Here is a 26,368-nt window from a genome sequence, read left to right as displayed (position 1 = left end):
CTGTTCTTTCTGCCCAGGCACTCAGCACTCGCCTGAATTATTTTCTAGATCTGAGCTTGCCTTGCCTGACCCCCAGTACGATTGGCAGCCCTTTCATTTTGCTCCCGTGGTGGACACCCTGTGCTTGTCCTCTTTTGGAATCTCTCAAGTCCCGTGATTGGTTAAACCTCTGCCTCTCCCTGATCATCTCCAGGAAAGCACCTTTTACCCTGGTTACTCTAGGCTCCTCCCTGGGCTTGGAGCCGAGGCAAGTGGCCAGTATGATGGGTGCACAGACAAGTGAATGGATACGTGCGCAAGGATGGAAATATAGGGAAATGGGAGCAAAACATGAGAACAACAATGGGAGGTATTTCTGGAGGAGTTGCATTTAGTCTTTAGTCATTTAATTCTCTTTTAAAATGTCCCTAAATTGGGTTTGTTCTATTCAATAATACTGCTGTAAGAGAAATTCTTAGTCTACAAATGACCTGGTTTCTTCAACAAATGAAAGACATTAATAAGGGCGGAGGGGCCAGCACTGATTTTTAACAGACTGTAGAGAATTGTGGACCAGGTGCAGTTTGGACTTTGGGTGGATCCTGATTCCAACCAACCCACTCTAAAAGGACGTATTTGAGAGAATCAAGTAAAATTGAATGTGGTCTGACTATTAACTGACATGAAAGAATTGATGTTAATTGGGTTTATTGGGATAACGGATTGTGATTATGTTCATCTAAAAACTCCCTAACAGAGGTTATAAACTGAAGTATGTATAGGTGAAATGATGTGATATTTGGGATTTGCTTTAAAATATTTCAGCAAAAAAAAAAAAAGCCGAAGTGTTGGAGGGGGGAAGCAGGTGATATAAGAATGCTGAAGTATTGAAAGCATCTGGGTGATGGCTGTGAGGGGGCTCTTTATGCCTTATCTTCCCTTTAGAAACAATTTAAACTTTCTATGTTAAAAGCTAGAAAGAACAAAAACACTTCCTGGCTTTTCTTTAATGACACTTACTACTTTGCTTGGCTTTTCAGAGTGACCGGCTCCTCATCAAAGGTGGACGGATCATTAACGATGACCAGTCCTTCTATGCCGACGTCTACCTGGAAGACGGACTCATAAAGTGGGTTGACTAAACGGACCTTTTAAGAAGCCCACCCTACTAGGCTGCCCAGCCCTTAGCGGGGATGGAAAGCTGGCACTCTGCTCCAGAATGAATGGGACAGCTCCTGTGACTCCCAGGGGTGGGGAGATTCATGGGGGCGCACACCATGGGTGGAGAAGGGGCTTGTGTTTGCCGTGTGCCCCGTGCCCCATGCCCGCTCCCTGCCGCGGTGCTCAGGCGGGCCACCCGGCCCACAGGGGCCGTCAAGTACACACGCTGGCCACTCTTCTGCTCTTAGAGGAGATGCTGAGGTTCACTGGCTGCTCCATGTTGCAGAATGAGTTAGGGGCAAGGCCTGGATTCCAACCTAGTATGTCTGCCTGAATTCATACCTCTTTCCCCTACCTGCCCACAATTTCTGGAATTGGGTTGAGCGGGCCAGGAGAGAAAGGAGGAAGGCCTGGCCTCCAGGCCGAGCTTTGGCATTCAGTGGGACTGCAGTTGTCCATTGCCTTCTCCCCATCGGCTGCCTCTCCTGCCCTGCTGTGACATCCCAGGTGTGTTAGCTCGGGCCACTGTAACACGATACCCCAGACTGTTCAGGTCATGCAACAGAAATTTCTCTCTCACATTTCTGGAGGCTGGAAGTCCTGGATCAGGTGCTGGCAGGGTGTTTCTCCTGAGGTCTCTCTTCCTGACTGGCAGACAGCTGTCTTCCTGCTGTGTCTTTGCATGGCCTTTCCTCTGTGTGTGTGTGAAAGCTCTGGTTTTTCTTCCTCTCATAAGGACATCACCGTTCCTCTCATAAAGACCTCTTGGATTAGGACCCTCACCCCCACGGCCTCATTTTAACTTAATTATCTCTTTAGAGATCTTGTCTCCAAACACAGTCACATTCTGAGATGTGGGAGTTCGAGCTTCAGTATGTGGATTTAAGGGACAGAATTCAGTTGGTAACACAAGACAGCGGTTTTTACGTGGCTTCCACGTGTCGCCATCTGCCACCCAGCCCCTTCCCCACAGCCTGGCTGAGTGGAGTGGGAGGGCGTCTCGGGATCTGGCTTGGCAGCTGGAACTTGAAGGAAAGGCAGAGAGGGCATGAGCGAGGCCAAGTTCAAACAGGAATGGGGTCTATTGGTGGGACTGTCTGGGGCCACGTGTGCTCTGATGATGGTGATGATTAAGGTGAGGAGGAGGAAGAGGAGGTAGAGGAGGAAGAGGGGCTGTGGATTGTCCTGCGCATTAAGAGACCATCTGCACAGAGAGCGCTGTGAAGGGAGGGTACCCAGGGTAGCGTGGAGCCCGTCCCTGCCTCCCTCTGCCTGTCTCCCCACCCCGAGTCCCGGGTCTGACCATTTCAAGTCCAGCTCAGACCACACCTCCTCCGTTCATCCCCTCCCCTCCCCCAGCTCCTTCTCTCCAGCTGCACTGAAAACTGGCACCAGGCACCTTTCACCTGGGAACCTTGCACCAGAGATCCTCCCCCAAAATGCCTTGCCCTTCCCCCTACTCTCCCTTCGTCCCTCTGCCCTGCAACTCCTTTTTGTCCTGTGGACCCAGCTTGTGTGGCTCCTCCTCCAGGAAGCCTTCTGGAGCCCTGGCTGCCCCCCTCCCCTGTGCTGACCCCCTGCCGTGTGCCACTGTTGGTCACAGCACTCCTCAGGCTCCTGACCAGGGGTCTTGCTTTATTGCCACCCAGCCTGGGACCTGGCGCAGTGCCAGGGGTGGGGTATAGAACCCCAAGTGTTGATGGAGTGAGCGTAACAGACAAACCCTGACACATCAGATGGTGGGGACCTCGGTCTCAGCCATGGCACAGCCTGGAACCAGAAAGTGGATAAAGGCAGATGATGGGGCTGGGGGTAAGATGCATCCAGAAGTGAGGGTTCGAAGTCACCACTGCTTAGATGAGGCACAGGCAGTCTGGGCTGAGCGTTCTGGGGTCCTGGGTGAGTTGACGTTGAGACCCCTTTCACGGGACCACCATTCCCACCAGCCACACGTGCTTGGAGGTTAGAAGGCTTGCAATCCAGGATGTGTGCAGATGGAACAAGTCCTCATCGGTTGGGCTGCGTTTATTAAGTGCTTGCTGTATGTGTGAACACCTGGAGCCTTAGGACTTACTATCCAGGGTATTCAGGAAATACGCAGTTTCCATAAGTTGAGTATTTGTCAGCTCCTCCTGGTGGGAGATGCCTCTAATCTTACCCCTGTTGCTGAAAAGCTTTCTAAGCCCTGGTGTTGTTGCTTTCCCCTCCTGTTTAGCAGAGAGGGTGACTGAATGCCTCGCAGGATCTTTGGATGGTCCTGGGGGGCACGATCCCCACTGGCGAGAAGTAGGTGTGGAAGAAGGGAGAGCCCGAGGGACCACTGGGCATCAGGAGGCTGGGTTACCTCCCTTCACTTTGATTAAACCCCCAGAATCCTCTCATTTTGAGGCCATTTGTCAAGTTTTCCTAAAAGCTGTTGAGCCGTGTTTGTGCAGAATCTATTGTGAGCCACTGAGGGCTCCATCAGTTTGGATAGTCAAGTGCTGATGACGGAGGGCCGTTTCTCTGAATAGCGGTGAGGGAGGTGCTGGGGTCGGGCAGGTGCCTGGCTGATCCTCTGAGCTCCCCTCTCTCCTCTCCTTCCACGCGCACTCTGCTGAGAACTGTTCGGGGAGTCTGCCTCCTGATTCATCGGGGGTTCGCTGGGGGATCCAGTTTGGGGAGAATCTGCTGCTTCTGCAGAAGGGAAGCAGGGAGGCAGTTCAGCTTGGAGGGCAGAATCTGATAGCAGACTTGGGGAGACGGGGCTTGAATCCAGACCCAACACTGACTCGCTGTGCAGCCTCGGACAAGTCACCACACCACTCTGAGTTCCGATTTCCTCTTTTGCAAAATGTGACACTTCCGCTCTCACGGGTTGTTGGCAAGAGATTAGAGGAGGAGGGTAAAGAGAGACAACGATCTGCCCGCTGAGAATGGCCCCGGACAAGAGAACTCGTCCCCACAGCACGGCGACCGAGTCGCAGACCTGGATCAGACTGGCGGTGACTCCACTGATTCCTGTGTGGAGGGCTGTGCCGAGTGCCTGCGCACGCGCCCATTCCGATCGAGCAGTGGCGTTTCTTTGCCAGCGCTGTGCGTTCTGAACATCACCCCGTCTTCCCTAAAAGCTAGTGCGAGCACAAATGAGGCCGTGAAGTGCTTGGGAGAGTGTCCTTCGGTCGGTGCTTTATAGCAGTTCACCGCTCTTGTTTTAAAGCTTGAGTGAGGGTGACTTCCCTGAACCGCTTCCCTTCAGCTCCTGGCATCGGCCACGACCTTGGAGATGGACGGTGGGAGGACTGGACAAGATTCTGTACGTGAAGATGGGAGTGATGGCCGGAGGGGGACTGGCGATCAGAGGCAGCAGGTGTACTGGCGGCGAAAGTGGCAGAACGCTGACTTTCCCGGGGGCTCCCCAGGGCCCCGGCGCTGCGCTCTGACTAGACTGGCTTCCGGCTTCAGGGCAGACAGTGTGTGATGCCCCAGGTCTGTGGGAGTGCCCCCAAGGAGAGCCCTGGTGCCTTTGTGCCCCGACCGGCCTGGACCAGCCGAGCCCGGGGCCCAGGAGAGCGGGGAGCTTCTGCTTCTGCACCTGTGTGCGGATTCTGCCTGGGGCCTGGCACTGTGCCCCCCAAAGCTGCGTTTTCCTGTGTCTTCATTACTGATGTCTTTATCTAATTTAGAAAAACTCATACTGGGGCCAAACCCAAGAGTTCAGAACTGGATTTCTTTTTATTTTCATAAAAATTGCCCACGGTCAGCTGGTCTCCACCGGCCCTGGCCCTGGAGGGAGGCGGCTGCATCTGCCCTGGGCCGGCTGAGCCCCCCCGCTGCCCCCTGGAGACGCCCCCTGACTCCTGTTCCCACAGATAAGACACAGCTGACCCCACAGGGGTGAGGCTTTGAAATTCTTAGGCTCCTCCTGCTTCTCCAGCTTCTGGAGTCTTCCCTCCTCCTAGGGGAAGTTTGCAGGCGCCAAGCACAGGAGGGCGGGTCCGTGTGTTCAGGGAAGCCCTGCGGCTGCCGGTGAGTCCCCCGTGGCAGGCTGTGTGGTGTTCGCGGCCGGAGGGTAAGCGGCTTCCCTGAGGCCGGTGCTCACGAGGCCTGTCTGTATCGTTTTCCCAGGGCTGACAGAACAGAGTCCCCGAACTGGGAGGTGTAAACAAGAGAGAGTTATTGCTCACAGTCCTGAAGGCTGGGTGTCTGAGGTCAGGATGCGGGCAGGCTGGCTTTTCCAGCGGCCTCCCTCCTGGCCTTGTGGACGGCCGTCTTCTCCTCGTGTCCTCTCGTGCTCTTTCTCGGCATGTCTGCGTCCTAATCGCTTCTTCTGCTAGGGACACCTGTCAGGTTGGATCAGGCCCCACCCTAACAACCTCATTTTGACCTCTTTGAAGGCCCTCTCTCCAAATATAGTTGCATCCTGAAGTGCTGGGGGTTGGGACTTCAACATATGGATTTTGGAGAGTCGGAATTCACCCTGTAGCCCTGTCTCTGCAGACTTGCCGAGCTCAGGGAACTTCCCACTGTCTCACTTCCCTTGCTCACCTCTGTGTCCCCAGGGCAGTTGCCAAATGTGTGTGAAGTACTCTGAGTGACAGGCTGTTCCAAGAAGCTTTGCTGCTTGATGCAGATGCTGGTCTCGCTGCTGCTCAATTCAGCTCTCCTACTGCCTGCCCCTGGCAGCCCTTCCAGATAACCAGGCTGCTGGATCGGCCCACCCTGGGCTCCCCGCCTGCCCTCCTGAACTGGATAGTAACCGTCTGCTTACGTGTCTTTCCTCCTCGCTAGGCTGGGAGCCCCTGGAGGGCAGGGACCCTGCCTGAGTTATCTCTGTCCATGCACTGCCCTGCAGAGCATCCGTCTCAGAAATGTGTATCTAATGGAACTGAAGCTGCAGAGTTGGCCGCCATTTTGTTTTCCTTTTAAGAACCAAAGACCGTCTCTGTTGTTTGTCTCCAGACAAATCGGGGAGAACTTGATCGTTCCTGGCGGAGTGAAGACCATCGAGGCCAATGGGCGGATGGTTGTTCCTGGAGGTATTGATGTCAACACGTACCTGCAGAAGCCCTCCCAGGGGATGACGGCCGCCGACGACTTCTTCCAGGGGACCAAGGCAGCACTGGCCGGTGGGACCACGATGATCAGTGAGTCATACCCTGGCCTTAGGACAGAGGCTGTGACTTCTCTTCCACATCCCCAGCGTCTTGAGTGACACCAAGAACTTTGCTTAAGGGCCCTGATGTGCAAGTGGCTAAAGTTTGGGAACTCGTGATATAGGTATTATTATGACAGATGGTGAAGTAGAGGCTCAGAAAGATGAGAGAAGTTGCTGAAGGCTACACAGCTGGGAAGTGGTTGTATTCGTCAGTAATGCCGTGATAATGGTGCGTGACAGACAGTCCCCAAACTTCAAGCAACACTTGTTTTTCTTATTCAAGGGTCTGCGGGGGTAGGAGCAGGACTGGAGTGGGTTTGCTTCAGGCTGTGGGTTGAGTTTGGGGAGGGCACCACGGGTCTCCCATTCTGGAACCAATGACCAGTGCAGCTATGCTCTGCTCCCAGTGGATGGCACAAGTGTAAGAGGGTCTGGCAGAAACTTGCTACTCCTCTTAGCACCTCATGTCTTCACCTACACACTGTGACTTCTGCCTTCATTCTGTTGGCCAAAGCAAGTCGCACGGCCAAGCCCAAAGTCCCTAAAATCGCATCCTGGCCACCGTGAACCATGGTGAGGGTAGGGAGGGAAGGAGGAACTGTGGACAGATAATGCCGTCTACCACAGTGGTCTGTCTGGGATGCTGGACTCTTCCTCTACTGCCCTTTGTAGCCAGCTTGTTGCATTTTTTTAATAGCTGCTTTTGTTTGGGTTCCATATTAATTAGCAACTTTTAAAAATGAAGTATAGTCAATTTACAGTGTTGTATTCATTTTTCGTTTATAGCATAGTGATCCAGTTACACAGATATATATATATATATATATTCTTTTTCATATTCTTTTTCATTTTAGGTTACTACATGATACTGAATATAGTTCCTGTGCTACCCAATAAGATCTTGTTGTTTATTAGTAAGCAATTTTGACTAAAGAGGCAGCATGTTTTTGAAATGTTCAGTCAACAGTTGGGCTCCACGTCTAGGTGGCTTGTCCCTGCACTGACCACAACCCTGCCCGTCTCCCCACATCGAGGAGTTCTTCTGGAAGCGCCGCCTGGCTGGAGCTGGCCACCATGGGCAGAGCTCACGTGTCAGAGCTCCCTGTCCCTCTGAGCCGGGAGGGTATGACGAGCTCTGGGGACAAGCACCCTCCTGGTCACTTTTCTAAAAAGTAGCCTTGTGTCTGCTGGTTGGGAAGTTGAGAGGAGCCCAGGTTTTGGACCAGGGCAGACCTGGATCGCAGTCACCAGGCTCTGTACCTATCACCACCACTCAACAGGGCACCACCGGGCAGTATTTAGCCTCTGTGAGCCTCAGCTTCCTCAGCAGGAACGTGGGCTTTGTAAGGTGACCCCCACCCCTCCCTGTACATGCAGCTCCTTGGCACAGCGCATGGCGTACAGTGTACGTGCTTGGGAAATACGAACTGGGACAGTCTGAGAGGTGGAGATGGAAGTTCCAGGCTCAGAGGACCTCTGTGGGGTAGAGGACAGATCCCTGGATGACAAATCATGATCCTGGAGTTCTCTTTTGCTCTCTTCCCATCGCCAGCTGCGAGACCACCAGGAGACCCCTCCACCAACCCCGTGGGCCTCATTCTCCCCATCTCTAAAAGGGTGGTTTTCAAAGTGTGTTTCCTGGAACACCGAGAGCCTATGAAAGCACTCTGAGGACCACAGTTAGGAGGCATGTGAGAGGGGGCAGGAAGATTCTGAGTCCCTGCCCCATTTCTTCTTCCAGCAGACATTTATTGAGGGCTGCTCTGCCCCAGGCACTGTGCTAGGTGGTGGCGGAGAAAAGGAACAAAGCAGACACGATGCTTGTTCTCCAGGGGCTCACAGTCCCTGGGGAGTCACTAATCACCCCCACGATTGATTGTAAGTGGATTAGTGGTGCACAGTGCTTTGAACTGCAGGACAGAGGGCTCAGGGGAGGCTTCCCTGATGAAGTGGCATTTGTGCATCGATCTGAAAGATGAGTAGGCGTTGACTGGGTGTAGAGGGTGGGAAGGAAGAGAGCTCTGGGAAGCGGGAACAGCATGTGTAAAGGCCCTGTGGTATGAAACACATCTTGCATTTAAGAGACTTAAAGGAAGCCCATGAGGCAAGGGTGCAGAGACTGAGGGCAGGCATCCTGTGAGATAAGGCTGGGAGGAGAGGATGGTACTGGGCCTCAATGGCCCAGGTGAGAATTTGGGTCTTTTTCTTAAGGGTGGTGAGCAGCCACTGAGGGATGTTAAGCAGAGGGTAAGATGATCTGTTTTAAAGAGACCAGAATAGTAGCCTAGGCTGCACGTGACAAGACCAGTGGGAGGCGATTACAGTAGTTCAGCTGTGAGATGAAGGTGTAGCCATGGAAGCAGACAGACGTGGGGAGCTCCAGGGGTGTGTCAGAGGCAAGTGGACAGCACTTGTTGACCCCTGGGCTCCGAGCTGGTGGAACTGCAGGGCACCCTTGACAGCTGGGGTGGGGGTGGGGGACCAGGTTTGCCAGTGAGGGGGAGGAGGGGACGATGTTACATGAGGTTTTGGACACTTTATTTTCGAGGAGCCTTTGAGCCGTCCTGGTAGAGAGGTCAGGGAAACAGCTGAGTTCAGAGTTCTGTGGCCGAGGCGGGGTGATGCATTTTAGTGAGCAGCCGCATAGAAAGAACAGTTCTAGGACCAAGTCATAAGGAGTTGGATCACTTAGTGGCCAAGGAGAGGAGGAAGTCTCCAAGGAAACTGAAGGAAAAATGACCACAGAAGCAGGACAAAAAGCCAGAAAGCTGTGTTGCCACGGAAGCCAGGGAGGAGTGAGTTTAAAGGAGGGAGCGATTCACTCTGCCCTGAGAGGTCAAGTAGGATGAGGACTGGAGGGTCGAATTAGCAAAGGCTGATGCTTCCGGTGGGCGGCGTGAGAGGGAGGGCGAGAGCAGAGACTGGTCTTTATAGACGTCTGACTGTGAAGGGTGGGTGTTAGAGAAACAGGGCAGTAGCCAGAGAGATTTGCGAAGCTCAGTGAGGTTTAAAAGACAGGTGCCTCCCTTTGATCTGCTTTACAGCTGAGATTTTTATTTGAGAAAAGGATGATGACGTTAATATTCCTTCAGTCTCTAAGCTCCTTTTCACCTTGCTGGTCTGTGTCCCCGAAGTCACATCGTGCAGCTGACGGGACTCTGGGAATCTTCTACTGCTTACGAGTTGTGTGACCTCGGGCAAATTTTTCTACCCTCTTTGAGCCTCAGTTTCTTCATCTGCACAATGGGGATATTAGTATTCACTACACAGGATAGTAGTGAGGATTTGACGAGATCTTTATGTGAAACCTTTGTGGCAGTATCTGACACACAGAAAGCATTCGATAAGTAGTTGTCATGATGATGGTGAAAATGACAGTAACAATGGTGGTGACGATGGTGGGAATGAAGACTGAAGGTGGTGGTGGCATGTCACTGCTGATGGTTGTGGTAATCTTGGTGACCGTGATGGCGATGTTGATGCTGGTGGTGGTGGGAGTGATGACGGGAGGGTGGTGATGAGAGGGTGTTGATTTGGATGATGTCAGTGGTGATGATGGTGATGATCGTGCTGATGACAGTGATGGGGTGACAGCGATGGTTATGATGACTACGCTGATATTGGAGGTGATGGTGGTGATGGGGGTCATGGTGATGAAGAGACTGCCATTGAAACAACTTGGGCCCTAAGCGTCCTAGAATGACACATGTTTTTCTGTCCCAGTTGACCATGTTGTCCCTGAACCGGGGTCCAGCCTGCTGACCTCCTTTGAGAAATGGCACGAAGCAGCTGACACCAAATCCTGTTGCGACTACTCCCTGCACGTGGACATCACCAGCTGGTGCGACGGCGTTCGGGAGGAGCTGGAAGTGCTGGTGCAGGACAAAGGTCAGTGGCAGCTCCAGGATGGGGGCACAGTTCTGGAACACGTGTTTCTTCAGCGGGTCTGATCGTGTGGAGCTAAAAATCCCTGTATCTGCGTCTGCCGTGAGCCCAGCCGTGAGCTGTGCTCTTCTGCACAAACAGTGGGAAGACAGGACTCTCTTTCAGGAATCTGTCTTCTTTGCCTTCAGGCCCTTCGGCGGTTCCCCCGTTCGCAGAAGAAAGCCCAGTTTCCGTAGCCTGGCACACAAGCCCTCCCTGATCTCGCCTTACTTTTCTGTCTCTGCTGTAAACTCACCTGGCTGCTTATTATCCTGGAGCCACCCCCTGCAACCTCCTGTGCCTCTGGCCTTTGCTCTTGCTGTCTCCGCACCCACTAGCAGGGGTGCCCTTTCATCTGCCCTGCTACCCTGCTAAACTGTCACCCCCTGCAGTTGCCCCAGTCAGAGCTACTTTGTCCCCTGAGTACCCGTGGCAGGTTACTTTGGCCTCTTTGGGGCACCTTTTCCACTGCTCTTGGATGACAGGACACCCGTTGTCCGCCTGGCTCTTCTGTTAAACCCTTAGCTTAGGAGGGAGGGGACTACGTCTGTGCCTCTCTGTGTCCCACCCTTCTGTGTGGGCTTGCGCCAGGTGTCTCTGCACAGTGTGGGTACTTTACAGTGTGCATTACACCAGATGGAGGTGAGTTGAATGGAAGACACGTGGAAGCAAACACGAAGAAGACAGAATGAACCAGGTGTGAGTGGTCTGTCTGGAAAGGGGCAGTTCTGAGGCTGTCTGAGGAGGAAACCTCAAACGAATGAGATGCTTCAAGGAGAGACAGGGAAGGTGTTTTCAGTTTTTAAACTATATATGCTGTGTTTTCTCATTATCAAAGTATCATCCCCAAATTACAAAATAGTGAGAAAAGCAAGAGAAGATAATTTTTTTTCCTCTGACCCTACCCCCAGTCACCACTTACCATTAATGTGAAGGATTATTGCTCTCCATTCCCCATCTATTTGGACGACTTTCTCCTCATATAGTTATATGTTAGCAGTTCTCTGGAATCCTTCTTTATTTACCTACCATGTTATGAGTAATCATTACTCTTCATTAAAAACTTTCTAATGGCTCGTTATATACAGTGTAATGGTTAATTTGCTTAGCCAATTCCTCTTTTTATTGGGCACTTAGGTTTTCTGTGTGCTTTATTGTGAGTCGTGTTTGGTGAACATCTCTGTATATAAACATTTGTTAGCATTTCTAATAATTTTCTTAGATTTCCAGAAATGGAGTTACAGGGTCAAGGTTTTAACATTTTTCAAGATTGTGACATTTACTGCCAAATTGCTTTCCCAAAAGACGCGCCTACGTGCATGCCCACAGCCCCGCGTCTCTCGTTCCCTGCATGTTTGCACCATTGGGTGTTATTGCTTCTATGAAGCCTTGCTAATTTGATGGGTAAAAGCCGGTCTCCCGTGGTGCACTGCCATTCTTTAGCTGCTGGTGACGTTAACCGTTTTACATCCGTTTCTCCTTTATGGGAATGGCCAGTGTGTTCCTTGTCCATTTACCAGCTCGGATTTCATTAAGTTTGAGCTTCTGCAGCCCGAAGGCTCTCTCCTTCCATTGAAGTTGCTGCAAATCACGCTCTTGTTTTGCACAGAATCATAGCCAAAGGGAATTGACAGTTTTGTGCCTTGCCTTCCACACCTAACGTGAAATCCTGAGCAGGTTTGCATGCTGCCCCTGCAGCTGCATCACACCAGTTTTAACAGCCTGACTAAGGATGGGAACGTGGAGAGGGGCTGGGAGGAATGCAGGATTACAGAACGGTCGCAGAGAGCCCCGCAGCCCTGTCTCCTCTGGGTGGGGCTTTGTGGGTCATGTTCATTGCATCGAGCTGTTTTCTTCCCTTGGCTAGAAACTTACCAGGGGAAGACTTGGGGAAGTTTTTATGTGCACTCCTGGGTTTTGAGAGTCTAACTAGCATTGTAAAATGCTTTTTATTGGTGTAAGTTTCAGAATTAGTACCTGTTTATTAAAACAATATGGAAGTGTTTACACTAAACAGTGATTCATTGGTGTCTGTATTTCCAGGCATTTTTCCACTTTGTACATGCATATATAAACACTTGGAATATGTATATACATATTCTGTATACGCACTCAGGTATTCCTAAGTTTTACGTAAATGAAATTATAATACACATAATACGCTGCAGTATGCCTTTTTCTTACTCAATAAAATGTCATAGACAATCAGACTCCCTCCACGTAGCAGCTGTGTGACCTTGGGCCATTCACTCAACCTCTCTGTGCCTCCGTTTTCCCAACTGGAAAATGAAGATAATAAAAAAGGTTGTTTCACAGGTCAAATGAGTAGATACATGTAAAATGCTTATAGAACACTGCTGGCCTGTGGTCAGGATTCTGTATTACAAGCTATTAATTTGTTATTATTTCACGTCAGTATGTTAGTGGATGTGATGCAGGAAAACAGATGTGGGGCGTGAGCAGGGCCGTGTCCCAGGCTTCGGTTGAGCCCCTGGGACATGCCCGCCAAGTGTGGGTCCTTGGCTTTGCGCAGGAAAGTATTCAAGAGCGAGCCACAGTTGAGTGAAGGTAGGTTTACACAGAGAGATACGTTGAAAGGCAAGAGAAAGGCCACGAGGTGTGGGGGTTGGGTGCTCAGATGAAAGTAGGTACACACTCCACAGACAGAGTGCGGGCCGTCTCCCAAGAGGGAGAGAGCGGCGGCCGCGAGGCATCGTGTTGCTGGTTTTTACGCGCTTGGTGGCTTCATATGCTAATAAGTGGAAGGACCAGTCTAAGGGGAAGGGGCTGGGATTCCCGGGAAGTTGGCCATTTCCCACCCTTTGACCTTTGGTTGCTAGCCCTGGGACTGCCATGGCGCCTGGGGGCGTGTTATTCACCATGTTAATGTATTACAAGGGGGCGTAGAATGAAGCTCAAGATCTGCTAGAAGTTAAATAAATCTCTTCATCTTGAGCCTCAGGCCTCCTGGGGGTTGAGTCTTTCACCATTTTGATGTTAACTACTGTGGCCGTCCTGGAGTGGCTGTGCCCTGCCCTCTTCCTGTGTCAGACAGAGGGTCCCCTAAATTAGGAAGCCCCCCAAAGGGTGGGTCCTTGCCACGAGCTGTGAAGGAATCTGAGCAGCAGGAGCAGAGGGATGAAGTGAAGAGCCGTTTCATTGCTCAGAAGAGGGAAAGGAAGGAAAGGCGCTCAAGCCGGAGAAGGAAAGAGAGGCGCTCGCAGGAGGAGCTGTCAGCCCAGGCTGCCGGTAGACGCAGCTCCGGCCCGGGTCGGGCCACGTGGACTTCTATGGGAGGTTTCCGCCGTCATGTCCTCGTTCTGGGTGTGCTGGAGCCAATCGCCTTTCTTTTCTGGCCTCGTATGTGGGCTTTTCCGGTTGTTGTCATGGCGATTGTCAACTGTCATGGCGCTGGTGGGGTGTCACTTAGCATGCATCACACTGACCGTGTAACGAGGCTCAAGGTCCCCTGGAAGTCAAATCCTCTGCCCTCTTGGGCTTCGCAGGTTCCAACCAATCTTGTTTCTTCTCTTTGACTCCTGAGACTTGACTGGTTTCTAAGAGCAGTTGGTTTCTATTTGAAGGAGGGGCAGGGGTATGATCCTGAGACGACAGCTTTGGTAACCAGGACCTTGCCCCAAGGCTGCACTATGGTGTCTTGGTCGTTCCGCCCCGTTTCTGCCTTCCCTCCCTTCCCTGGTTAGCAGCTGTTTGAATCTGCCCTTTGGAACTCAGGGAAGGTCAAGGAGCCCGAATGAAGCCTATTTCCTACAAACAAGAAACAGGGAACAAGGGGAGATTTGTGCCAGGAAGGCTCCCACAGGGTCCTGCTCAGTATCGATTACGAATCTCGTTTCTCATAAGACCTCCAGAATTTTCAGTTTTTAAGGAGATACTGAGTTGATCTGTCTCCTATTGGTGAACTTTAAAAAATTGTGTTGTCAGGGCTCCCAGGGAACAAATTCTGAGGCAGAGCTTGGCCTGCAGGGAGTGAGTGTGTATCAGCGTCCTATTGTTACTGTAATAAACCCACCAGGGGATGGTTTAAAACCATGCAGATGACCATTCTGGACGTCAGGAATCTGAAATGAATCTCATAGGCTAAAATCAAGGTGTCGGCAGGACACGTTTCTTCTAGAGGCTCCAGGGCGCAGGCTGCCCGCATTCCTTGGCCCGCGGCCCCACGTCATTCCAGCCTCTGCTTTATATATATATTAAATTGATGTACAGTCAGTTATAATGTGTCAGTTTCCGGCGTACAGCACAGTGTCCCAGTCATGCTTGTACATACATATATCTGTTTTCATATTCCAGCTTCTGCTTCTGTCATCACATCTCTGATCCTGGTGGTTACATTGATCCCACCCACATAATCCAGGGTGATCTCCCATCTCAGGGTCCTTAACCTAATTCTACCTGCAGAGCCTCTTTGCCTGGGAGGGACGTATTCACAGGTCCTGGGGATTCAGGGCATGGACATCTTTAGGGCACCATTATTCTGCCTCAGAATCAACCCTTATGAGCGAGACAAAGGCAGTGGGATTGGCTGCAGGGCGCTCTGAAACCTGGGTGACCTTCAGGTTTATTCTGAGGAAGGGCAAGGGGACAGGGACTTCACACCCTGCGGGGACCAGGCGTTGGGTGTGGCCCCTCTGGGAAGAGGCGTGACCTTGAGTTGGGTGGCTCTCTTCATGGAAGGTGACTCATATGGCTGTGGGCTATCCGCTGGCCTCTCTCCCAGCTGCGGGAGGAGGGAGCTGGGGAGAAGTCCTTCCTTCCTGACGGGGGATCTTGGGGTTCATCCCAGCACTTACAACAGGCTGTTTCCCACTGTTTGCTATTTCTAACTTGTTGTAGGGGAGCGTCTTTGTAAAGATGCCCATGTTTGCTGGTGCAGTGATGGCTTCCAGGAGCACCGCCTGGTGGGAGTGAGCTCGGCTGGCTCCACTGACGTGCACCAGGCGGGCGAGTCCTGGGCTGGTCTGTCTCTGACTTGGTTTTGTCTTCTGGGACCGGGAAGCTTTGCTGTTCTCTCGCTCACACAGGTGCACAGTGAAACGACTTGTCAGGGGCCTTGCAGGAAGCAGCAGGTTGTAGAAAGATCCCAGCAGTCGGGCTGCCATCTTGACCGTGTGACACTGGGCAAGTCACCAAGCTGACCTCTCTGCAGCTCACCCGGTGGCCCCTCATCCATAGTGTCAGAGCTTTGGTACCAGGTGTGAGACCCCCAGTCTGAGCTTGGAGTTAATTTTTGAGTCAAAAGAAGGAAACAACCCAAATATGCATCACAGAATAAACAAACATGGTCCATCTGTACAATGGAATGTTACTCAGCCTTGGAAAGGAAGGGATTTCTGACACAGGCTGCGGTGTAGATGAACCTGGAGGACATTATGTCATGTGAAAATAAGCCAGTCACAAAAGACAAATGCTGGACTGCATTCATATGAGGTGCCTAGAGCCGTCCAGTTCACAGAGAGAGAGTGGAAGGGTGGGTGCCGGGGCTGGGGGAGGGGGAATGGGGAGTTAATGTTTCTGGGGACAGAGCTTCAGTTTTGCCAAGATGAAGAGTTCTGGACATGGAAACCCCACAGTGTGAACGCATTTAATGCCACTGTGTTCGCAGATGGAGGGACCCCAAACTGGAAAGCCTGCCAGACGTGAGGGCAAACCCCTGCCCCTCGACCGCCCCTAGACGTGTTGGTCCTTGGCTGCCGACTGAGAAAGAATTCTCAATAGAGGCAGAGGGACAGAGTGGAAGGAAAGCTGCTTTACTGATCAGAGGGAGGAAGAAAAATGAAAGAAAGAAAGAAAGAAAGAGAACACTTGAGTAGGGGAGCCGTCGGCCAGGTAGCCGTTGAGACAGCTTCAGCCCCTGATCTGGCCCCGGGATCTTTTACTGGAAGCCTCTGCCAACGTTGTCTTCACTGTGGTGGTGTCAGTCACCTTCTGTTACTGGCTCCTTCCTCCCGTGGAGCTCAGCCCTAAAAGAGAAACTTTGGTGGGAGAAAGAACAAAGAAAGAGATACCGGGATATGTCCTTGGGATCAATGCAGCAGTTATGGGACATAAAATGTCTTATTTTTTGGCTGTGTCCTTGGAACCAAGTAGCCAGCTGCAGGATGAAACAAAATGTCCTGTTTTTCACCAGCCTGGCAATTTCTCCCCTTGTGGATAGCTAGCCAGGGTCAGTACACCTGTCTAATCACCTCTCTCAAATGCACTGTACACTTACAAATGGCTAAGATGGCCAATTTTACATAAGGTGTGTTTTACCACAACTGAGAGAAATCAGCGGTTCCTCATTTGCTCCCTACATTGGATGGGCACTCTGGTGTGGGCTCAGCTGGGCGGCTCTGCGGGCCACACCGAGGCTCTCGTGCCTTGGGCCCCAGCTGGGGCAGCTCTATCCACCGCCCCTTCCCAGCAGCTCTCGTGGGCTGCTTCTCCCTGCTGGCCCCACGAGGGGGAGGCTGGAGCTGCAGGCACCCCGAGGCCCAGGCTTGGAAGTGTCCGCTGACACTTTTGCTTTGTTCTGCTGACTGGAGCCAGTCTCGAGACCAGCCCACGTTCAGGGAGAGGGGAAAGAGACTCTGGCTCTTGGTGGGAGTTGCTGCAAAAGTTTTGTGAAACTAAAAATATTTACCCCTGCTTAACTTCTTACTGCCTCCTGTTTCTCTGGGAAGTTTTCTTATTTTTTGTTTGTTCGTTGCTCATTCCCACTAGAATGTAGACGGGGATCCACCCCACCTTCTTCACAGCTTTATCTCTAGCTTCTAGAATTGTTACCGAGTCCAAATTCTTTCTGCTCGCTGCATGATAGGCCAGTAAATCAGGAGATGAGGTGTTGGGACAAGGAATAATGACTTTTTTCAGATAGCCAGCCGACTGAGAAGATGGGAAACTAACGTCCTGGAGAACCGTCTCCCCCAAGTCAGAATTCAGGCTCCTTTTATACTAAAAAGGAGAGGGGTTGTGGTTGGTTGGTGCAAACTTCTTGGTGTCAGAATCCTTTGTTCTTGCAGCTGTCCACGTGGGTCAGGTCACGATGTTTCTGTAAACCTCCAACAAGACAAGTGTTCTCTGTTCTGTGACTTTTTATCTCCATGAGTGGGAAAGTGTTACACCTTTAAAGATCAGAGCCTTGAGAAGGAGCTCTCCTGTGTATTTCAGGCTCTGGGCAAGATTCTTTTACAAAAGGTGCCAAACCAGCACGACAGAGCCCAGGAGACTGAGCACAGGGTTAGAGCCAGGGGAACAGAGCTAACATGGAGTCAGATTGGTTCTTCCCTATTACATAACGGTGCTCGCACGTTAAGTTCTCAGTAAATATTTGATGAGTGGGAAAATAAATATTCCATGAAGAAGGGCTTATGGGGTCTAATAACTTTGCAAAAGCTTCCTGTTTAGTCCCTTCTTGAATATTCTTAACGCGCATTATCATGTTAAAATCTGCAAGAAGCCCTGGAGTCAAGAAAAGTGTTGGTTGCTGATGAATCCAGTTTTCCTTCACCAATACAGATATCAACATCCCTATTTTGATTACAAACAAGAGACTCACCCCAGAGTCTGGCAAATAATGCAGATTTGCTTTAGTGGTAGAGGCGTGTGTCCAAGGACCCCATGCCAGGGGGTCCCCTGTGCTCAGCCCTACTTCCCTCTTTCAGCCAGCTCTGCCCTCCCTTCCCCCTTGACCTGCATTCTCACTCTCCCATGGTGGAATGCAGCAGCCCACGCTTTGTCTGGGGCTGGGTGGACATCTGCTTCATAGATTAGTCAGGTGTCCTTTGGTATCACTTGGACTCGGTCCCTCCTCCTGGCTCAGCTTAGCATCTGTTAGGCGCCCAGCCCTAGACTAACCATCTGTGATCTGTGGCCACGTGGTCTGAACGTGGCTGTTTCCGAGGTTACTGGATGGATGGGGAAGATGGCATTTGCTAGCTGATGTAAGGAAGTTCTGAGAACTGGGGGGTACTAGGAGTGGGCTGGCAACCCGATGGGCGTTCAGCACAATCCTTTAGAATTGGCATTCCATGCAGCCTCCTTGTAGAAACACTGTGATGATGGCTTTTATGAATTTGGGAGGTTTTGTGAGCATCAGGATCTATTGTATTTCCCAAGGCTCTACTGTCAGTAGTAGAATTATCAGGCCAAGGACGTGGAAGCATGTACAACTCTTGATAGTGAATGCTTAAATGCTTAATTGGTTTTCCAAGCAGGTGCAAATTGGCTGTGCCAGTTTTCACTGTCACTTGCTGCATAAGAGGGACTCATTTTAATGCACATTCACTAGCACTGAGCAACATACTCTAAAATTTGGTACCATACTGAGGTTTTCATCTGAATCATTTGATTACAAATAAGACTTAATCTTGTTCTTTTTATTTGTTAGCCATTTAAAAAAATTTGTCTAAAGATTCTGTGTGCCTTTTTTGCTTCTTTGCTTTTATTTTAATCTTTTAAATACAAAATCAGACAGATACAGAAAATTACACAAGTGAAAAATGTGGCTTTAGGAATTATGAGATTACTCTCCCCAGGTAAGAAATGGAAAAACTTTGCCCCAAACAGAGACCCCCCCAGCAGACCCCTCATGGGCTCCATTGCATCTAGTATTTTTTAAATAAGAGGTTTTTGGGTTTTTTTTTAAAAAAACCTTTGTTAAATTTATTTCAGATTTGTTTACCATGTTGGTTGCTTGCTTTTTGAGTTTTTAAGAATTAACTTACAGAAGTTTTCCATTTATAACAAGTCAACTTTTTCATAATTTTGATAAGCTTCTAATCTGAGATAGCTTTACCCCATCCACCCACCCACCCAGAAGGGCCAGTTCTAAGGCATATTTATCAATCTGCCATTTCATTATTTCTGCTTTCATTTGTATTGTTTACTTTTAACTTCTGATAAATTTCCATTTTCTTCTTTTAAAAATTCTTATTGTAGAAGCTTACTCAGCTGATACATGCTTCCCTTCCCCTTGAAAAATTAATGAAGCGTGTAAGGCTATGAATTTTCCTCTCACTATGGTTTTACCTGTTCACTCGTTGATACTTCTTCTGTCTGTATACACTGAGGTTTTTTTGTATATAAGTATGCTTGAGTACATAGAGGCTGATACTTTAATGGTAATCTTGGAATATTATTTTTTCTTTTAATTTTCCCTAATATTTTGGGAAAAGAAATATTTGGTGCCAAGGTTTTCTAGACAAGAAGCAATTTTGGGCTGGTGTTCACTATTATTTAGTATAAAAGTAGTCTCAGTCCCGTTTAGTACTTTTGCCTTAATTTTTTCTTTTTCTTACCCAAACGATTCCTGATTCCATCAACAAACATTAATTGCAAAGCACCTGCTGTGAACATGCAAGGTGAAATAATATATGAGATGTGGTCCCTGTCCTCAAGCCACTTGAAGTCATATTAGGGAGCAGCCCTCCCCCCACCTCCCCTGCTCCCCTCTGGCTGCACAATGAGTCCTGTCATTTCAACCTTTTCACATCCTCATCCCTCCCCATCCCTGGAGCTCCCTGCACGCTCAGGGCCTCTGACCACCTGTCGCTTTTGTCTTTAGCATCCTCCAACTTATCTCCATTTCTGCACACCCAGCCACCTTCCAGAACAGTCCTTCTGAGACAAAAAAGTCTGTTATTCCTTTGCTTTAAAAGCATATGTTCTACTAGACAGTAGTGATGGCTGTGCAATGGGCAATGAATGCCTCTGAACTGTATGCTTTAAAATAGGTATGATGGTGAACTTTGTGTATTTCATCATAATAAAAAATATAAGGGATTTTTTAAAAAGCACATGTTCCTTTGGCTTCAGCCACAAAGCACTTCCCAGTAGCTGTACACCTGCTGTCTTTTCATCTTCCTTAATGTCCATGCCACGCACATCCCTCCCTCTCAGCGCGGGTAGTTCCCTTCCCCCTCCTCCCCCTCCCCTCCACCCCTTCCTCTTCCTTCCCTTTCAGACTCAGCTTACACGTGACCTTCCTCGAGCCCTCCTTGGACCCTCACCCACGCCCCCAGGTTGGCTTGGGTGCCCCCACTGTGAATTCTGATGATGCCCTTCTGTCTTGGTTGTTACCAATTTGTACTGTGATTGTCAATTTACTGGAAAGGCATGTTCTTTTTTCTTAATTGCATTTTTCTACTCTCTTTTATCTTGAAACAGGCGTCAATTCCTTCCAAGTCTACATGGCCTATAAGGATCTCTACCAGATGTCTGATAGCCAGGTAGGTCCTTGCATAGCCCCGTTCCCCTCACCCATCATCTGGGCAGGAATGGTCCAGCTTTGTAGGCAAGGCAGCACAGGGCAGGGGAGGTGTCGGAGCAGGACAGGGAGATCTCTGGGTTCCAGTCCTAGTTCTGACCCTCAGCTGCCTCGTGACCTGTGTCAGTCATCACCCCTTCCTGGACCTGCATTCCTTTCTGGCCATTAGAGGGGGCGTGAAGCAGATGGTCCTCTGCATGGTGGTTCCCAAACTCAGCTCATCCTCAGCCTCATCTAAACAGCTCACTAAAAACACAGACCCTTAGATTCCATCACAGATGCTTGGAGGTAGGGCTCAAGAATTGTACTTCTGAAAAGCTCTGCGGAGCTCTGGGGCTCATGTGAATTTGGGGACTGTTTCCTTAGCTCTGCCCTGGAGGAGAGCCCTGGCTGTCCCTCCGGCCAATCACAAGTCCCTTCCTTTCTCAGTTTTGTCATCTATACAAGGTGATCACCTCTGGCCCTGCCAACTGCAGACAGTTGTTATGTGGATGAGGAGAACCAAGGAAGATGGTGATCTCAGGGGAACAGGTGTCGGGAGTTCCAGTTTATCAGCCACCTGGCCTTCTCACGTCACTAGAACTCCTGGTTTGGTTTTGTTATCATTGCTCTGCCCTCCGCTTGTTACAAAGGTGGGACAGTGCAGCAGCAAAGGGCATGGATTCTGGAGCCAGACTGCTTGGCAGCAAACCCTGGTTCACTGTGTAGCCTGGCTAACCTCTCTGTGCTTTAGGTTCATAATAGCACCTGCCTCAGAGAAGTTGTCAGAGGATTAAATGATTTAATACAAGTAAAGGTCTAGGGCAGTGCCTGGCACACAGCTGGTGCCATGCAAGTGTTCATAGCTGCTTTTCATGATCACCAAGGGGTCTGATGTGCAGTGGGGGAAGCATTCCATGTCTTGCCTTTCAAAACAGACACCTGGAGTTGCAGCATGTAACTTACCCCTGGATGCCCTGGAAACCTTTGATGCAATCATCAGAGGCATCCAAAAGGCTGAAGGTTTGTTCAGTTTCATGGGGAAAAACAGCATGTGTCTTTGGCAGAATTGACATTTTCCCCTGTTTCATTCTAATTGTGTGTTTCGCTGAAGCCCTGGTTATAGGTGACTTGAGCAGACTTTGGGTGTAGGTCCTCAAAAGTGCTTCATGCCTCTGGGCGCCTCCGCCCCCTGCTGTCTACATCTGAAAGTACATATCCCGGGCGAGGGTGTTGTCTTGTCTGCAAGGAGGAGGAGGTTGAGATTCAGGAATCTCTGAGGAGGGAGCATGAGGCTTTGGTCCTCATCAGACAGAAATACCCAATTGCGGGTACTTTGCGGGTGAGAAGAAGGCACTGGGCAGGGTATGTGTTATCTGAGTATTAGCATTGTTAGTGAACTTCGTCCCCCTAACTCTAGTTGGTCTACAAAACGATATGGGTTGGAAATCTTGTAAAGATGTATACATCTCCTATGGTATGTGGTGGCCACGGTACAGGCTTAGCAGGTTTAGTTACATAATTTCAATAAAACTGTAAACAGTTTCTTAGCAGCAGTTGTCACCATCAGCAACTACAGGTGTTCCAACGAAACAAAACCACAGAGAAAGCCAAAGGCACAAATAGGCACTGAGATGCGGGGTGTGATCATGCCATGTGTGTCTTTGCTCAGTTGTGCCCCACCTGCAGCCTTCTGCTTTTGGAACTGGAGGATGTCGGGGGCACGGGAAGATCCTTTCCAAGGTTACCTGTTGAGCAGCACAGTCCATTGATAGGAATGGAGCACCTGGCAGGTGGATGACCGCGTGGGAGCAGAAAAATGGTCTTTGCAAATGCTCCTGCTGTGATATTTTTATCTCACCCCAATCCCTGTTTATCCCTCCTTAGCTCTACGAAGCCTTCACCTTCCTTAAGGGGCTGGGAGCTGTGATCTTGGTCCACGCAGAAAATGGAGATTTGATAGCTCAGGTGAGTGGTGTGAGTTTCCATTCCTTCCAGCTCGATCTGCTTCTCCTTGTTGTAAAGGGTATGAGAAAAGGGGGTGGAGGCATGGTTCAGCCTAGTGATTAGGCAAGGAAGGGTCAAGCCAAGAACTGGATGCCATGGGAGACTCTCGACATGTGGGTCATGCACACACTGTCTGCAGTGTGGTCTTTGGCAGGCCACATTGTCTGTTGAATCTCAGTTTTCTCACCAATACAATGGGGCTAACAACTGCCCTGTAACCTTTGGAGGATTTGCATGAGGGACAAATAAAGACCTGAGTGAAGATGGTTTTTGCACATCTTGGGGATGCCAGAGGCAACTCACATGAAAGCTGGTGCTGCTCATCGTCCTACACGGCTTGGGAGCAGGGATAATGGATAGAATTCAGGCTTGGAGCAGGTGTTCCAGCCCAGCCTCCTCCATCTGACACCGGGCAAGGAACTCCACCCCGTGAAGGCTCCTATTCCTCATGTGGAAGCACCTGCCTTGCAGCCTTGTGAGGATTAAGTGTGTGAAGTTCAGTGTCCAACATGTAACAGGCTGTGGCCATGCAGAAGTTTCAGAGAGAGTGAGACATGAACGCATTTCGATCATTCTGACCAGAGGGTGGAGAATTTAATGAGAACAGAATGAGGTCAGGTTGACCAGCTAGGTTTTACTCTAGTAATTCTCCTAGGAAATGAAGAAAGGAGCGGAGAGGTGAGAATGTGACGGGAAAGGGGCACAATTTACAGGACTCACTGAATAGATGGAGGAAGCAGAGGAGGAGGTCAAGAGGGTGGGTTTCCCGGGGGCACCCCAGTGTGGGGGCTTCGGTACATCATATGCCACACATCAAGTTCAGGCACACAGAGGATGTGGGTGCTTCCAGTGAAAGTAATTAATGCCAGGCGCGATGCTAAGGAATAGATGTATGTATGTATGTGTGTGTGTGTGTGTGTGTGTGTATAATATCCTTATTTTATAGACAGGGAAACTGAGGCTCAGACATTAGCAACTCGCTCGCTGTTACACGGGGCAGCAGAGCCAGGGTGTTAATGCACTTCCATCTGGCTCCAAAGCCCAGTGGAACTGCAGCACGACGGGTAAGTGCCTGCTCTCTGAAGCTTCGCCGTTAGGTTAGCTCTTGTCTTTACTTCCTATTATTTGTGTTCTTGCAGTTTTCCTGTCAGGTTGAAATTATTTCAAATTCCAAGTAAAAAAGAACAGTGCCTCAGTTCTATTATGCAGCAATATTCTGGTCCTTGTAACAGGACACTAAATCCAACCCACACCCCAAAAGATGGGGTTCACAAGGGTGTGAATGCTGGAAGTGAGGGTCCCTGGGAGCCAGGTCAGAAGTTATCTGCCAGTCTGTCCTCTGGCTGCCAATGATTGGTGACCCTCTCACATGCAAAACACATTCATCCCCTTCCAAAGTCCTCCAAACTCTCATCTCATTACAGCATCAAAGTCTGGAGTCATCTAAGTCAGGTCTAGGTCTGGATGAGGCTTCTTGGGTGTAGTTCCTGTAATCTGTAGGTCTGTGAAAGTAAAGAAGAAAGTTACCTGTCCCTCCTCACCCCCAACATTCAACACACAACAATGACGGTGTTGCCATTCCTATTGAAAAGGGGAAATGGAAGGCATCAGAATTCGCTGGCCCATAGCAGTTCTGAAATCCAGTTGGGTAAGTGTTGGCTGTTCCTTGATTAGAACTTAAAGCCTGAGAGTAATTTTCCATGACTCTTGGCTCCAACCTCTGGGCTCTCGGTTTCATCTTTTCTTTTCATGAAAGGCAGCACGTGCTTGAAGCTGAGTCATTTTCTCAGCCTGCTTCCTGTACTGTGGAGTCCAACTGCCTCCTTCCTTTTTGTGTGTCTTGCCCCACTCAGTCCAGGCTGCCTGTGTTTTGCTAAAATAATTCTCCCAAAACCTTTGTGGGTCTCCTATGAATCTCACTGCGGTTCACTCCATGAGACAAAAGACACCCACAAATTTCTTCCCAATAAGCCCCCTTCTTCCTGTTCAGACAGCCGAGAGGTACATGCTCGGGTTCCTGGGGGCTTTACTTTTGATTGAGAGGCTCTGTGGGCACACCCTCAATTATCTGTCCCTCTCACATTTTACTCTGCGCAGCAAGAAGAAACCAGGCAGTGTCTTGACAGTCTTCTGGTGACTCCCCTCAGCTTGATCCCCCAGTTCATTAGACGTGTTTCCCCATTTCCGCATCCCTGCAAATGGCTGTGTGGTTAGGCCTTCTGCTACTGTGTAGCAGAGGTCCCCTTCCTCCAGTTTTCAGCAACATACTCCTCATTTCTGTTGGAGCTCTCACTAGCCATGTCCTCAAAGTCTGTATTTCTACTAACTGTCCATTCCAGGCTCTGTTAGGCTTTCTCTAACACGCTCCTTGAAATTCTTCCAGCCTCCTTCCACTGCCTGGTGCCAAAGCCATTCCCACATTTTTAAGAAGTTGCTATGGTAGCACCCTACTTCTGAACACCAAAATCTGTATTAGTTCTCCATGGCTGTGTAACAAGTTAGCCCCCAAACGTAGCATCTTAAAATGATACATGTTTACTACATCATGGGCCTGTGGGTTGGGGGTCCAGGTGTGGCTCGGCTGGGTCTTTGGGCTCAGGGACTCTCATGGCTGCAGTGAAGGTGTCAGGCTGGACCAGGGCAGGATTCCTTCCCAGCCTCCCTCAGATGGTGGCTTTCTGGATTCAGTTCCTTGCAAGCCATCAGACTGACAGCTTCTGTTCTTCGCTGGCTGTTGGGCAGTGGCTCCCTTGGTCCCCTGCCATGTGGGCAGCTGGCAGCTGGCTTCCCTCCAAAGGACAAAGTGAGAGAGCAAGAGAGGGTGGGCGAGGGGACGCGAGAGTCTTTTTGTAACCTAACCTCAGAGATGGCACCCATCTCTTTCCTCGTGTTGATCACTGGAAGCAAGGTGCTGGGTCCAGCCCATATGCAAGGAAAGGCTGGCTTGCTGGGAGCCTCTTAGAAGCTGCCTTCCACACATACCTTAGGTTTGCTTGGTTTTGAACTTCATAAACCCAGAACCATACGATATGCACTCTTTTACGTCTGGCTTCTTTTGTTCAAAACTAGGTCTCGGGGAGGGCATAGCTCAACGACAGAGCGTGTGCTTAGCATGCACGAGGTCCTGGGTTCAATCCCCAGTACCTCCACTAAAAATAAATAAATAAATAGACCTAATTAACCCCCCCAAATAAATGAAAATAAAGGGCAAATTATTTAAAAAAACAAAACCTAGGTCTGTGAGAGTCATCCCCATTGCTACATGGAACAATAGTGTTTTCCTTTCTCATAGTGGTGTCGGTGATGTCACAACTTATTCTCCAGCTGACAGACGTTTGGATAGTTTCAGATTTGGGACTGTTGTGTGTGGAGCTTCCTCGAGCATCTCCGTTAGTAAATTCCTGGGAGCGGGACTCCTGGGTTGTGGGTGTGCGTATATTCCGTTTTCGCAGTCAGTGCCACACACTTTTCCAGGGTGTACCGGCCTGGGTCCCACCAGCAGTGTCTGGGAGGTTGAGTTCGGAGCCCCCAGTTCTTAAGCGTTCAGGGACCTCGTAGCTTCCTGGCTGCCAGCCTAAGATTGAGCTTTCTCAGCTCCAGTAAAGCTGTTCCTGTTGTGATCTGCTTCCCAGCTTCCAAAGCTGTGTTTCTGTTGGTTCTTTTGTACCATTTCTGTCAGTTTCGTTGAGTTTCAGAAGGCGTGAGGCAGTGCACCTTTCACGCCAAAGCCTGTTTTAGTCTTTGTGCTGTGGGTTTTCCTCACTGTATCATCGTTCGTCCTCTCTCCATGCTTCTCCTTCTTTTCCTTCTGACAGAAATAGTAACTGCCACTTGAACAGTCTTTCACAGGGTTGTCTCCATATCATAAATCTTTTTGTAAACAGTTTACAAAAATGCTTTGTAAACACCGT

At 49.9% G+C, this 26,368-nt stretch overlaps 1 protein-coding gene across 4 annotated transcripts in view; it reads left to right on the top strand.

Annotated features, from left to right (window-relative positions):
• Positions 1 to 26,368, top strand: part of CRMP1 (collapsin response mediator protein 1) — a 67,254-nt gene that overhangs the window by 21,982 nt on the left and 18,904 nt on the right. For all 4 annotated transcript variants that reach the window (XM_072946468.1, XM_072946477.1, XM_006216366.4 and 1 more), the window contains exons 2-6: positions 1,020 to 1,108; positions 6,082 to 6,266; positions 10,001 to 10,165; positions 20,372 to 20,433; positions 22,338 to 22,418. In XM_072946468.1, coding sequence (XP_072802569.1) covers positions 1,020 to 1,108; positions 6,082 to 6,266; positions 10,001 to 10,165; positions 20,372 to 20,433; positions 22,338 to 22,418 — 582 coding nt within the window. The remainder of the gene's footprint in view (positions 1 to 1,019; positions 1,109 to 6,081; positions 6,267 to 10,000; positions 10,166 to 20,371; positions 20,434 to 22,337; positions 22,419 to 26,368) is intronic.

The sequence above is a fragment of the Vicugna pacos genome, chromosome 2 (assembly GCF_048564905.1).
Source record: "Vicugna pacos chromosome 2, VicPac4, whole genome shotgun sequence".
NCBI lineage: Eukaryota > Metazoa > Chordata > Mammalia > Artiodactyla > Camelidae > Vicugna > Vicugna pacos.
This window is presented reverse-complemented; position numbering and strand designations above follow the sequence as displayed.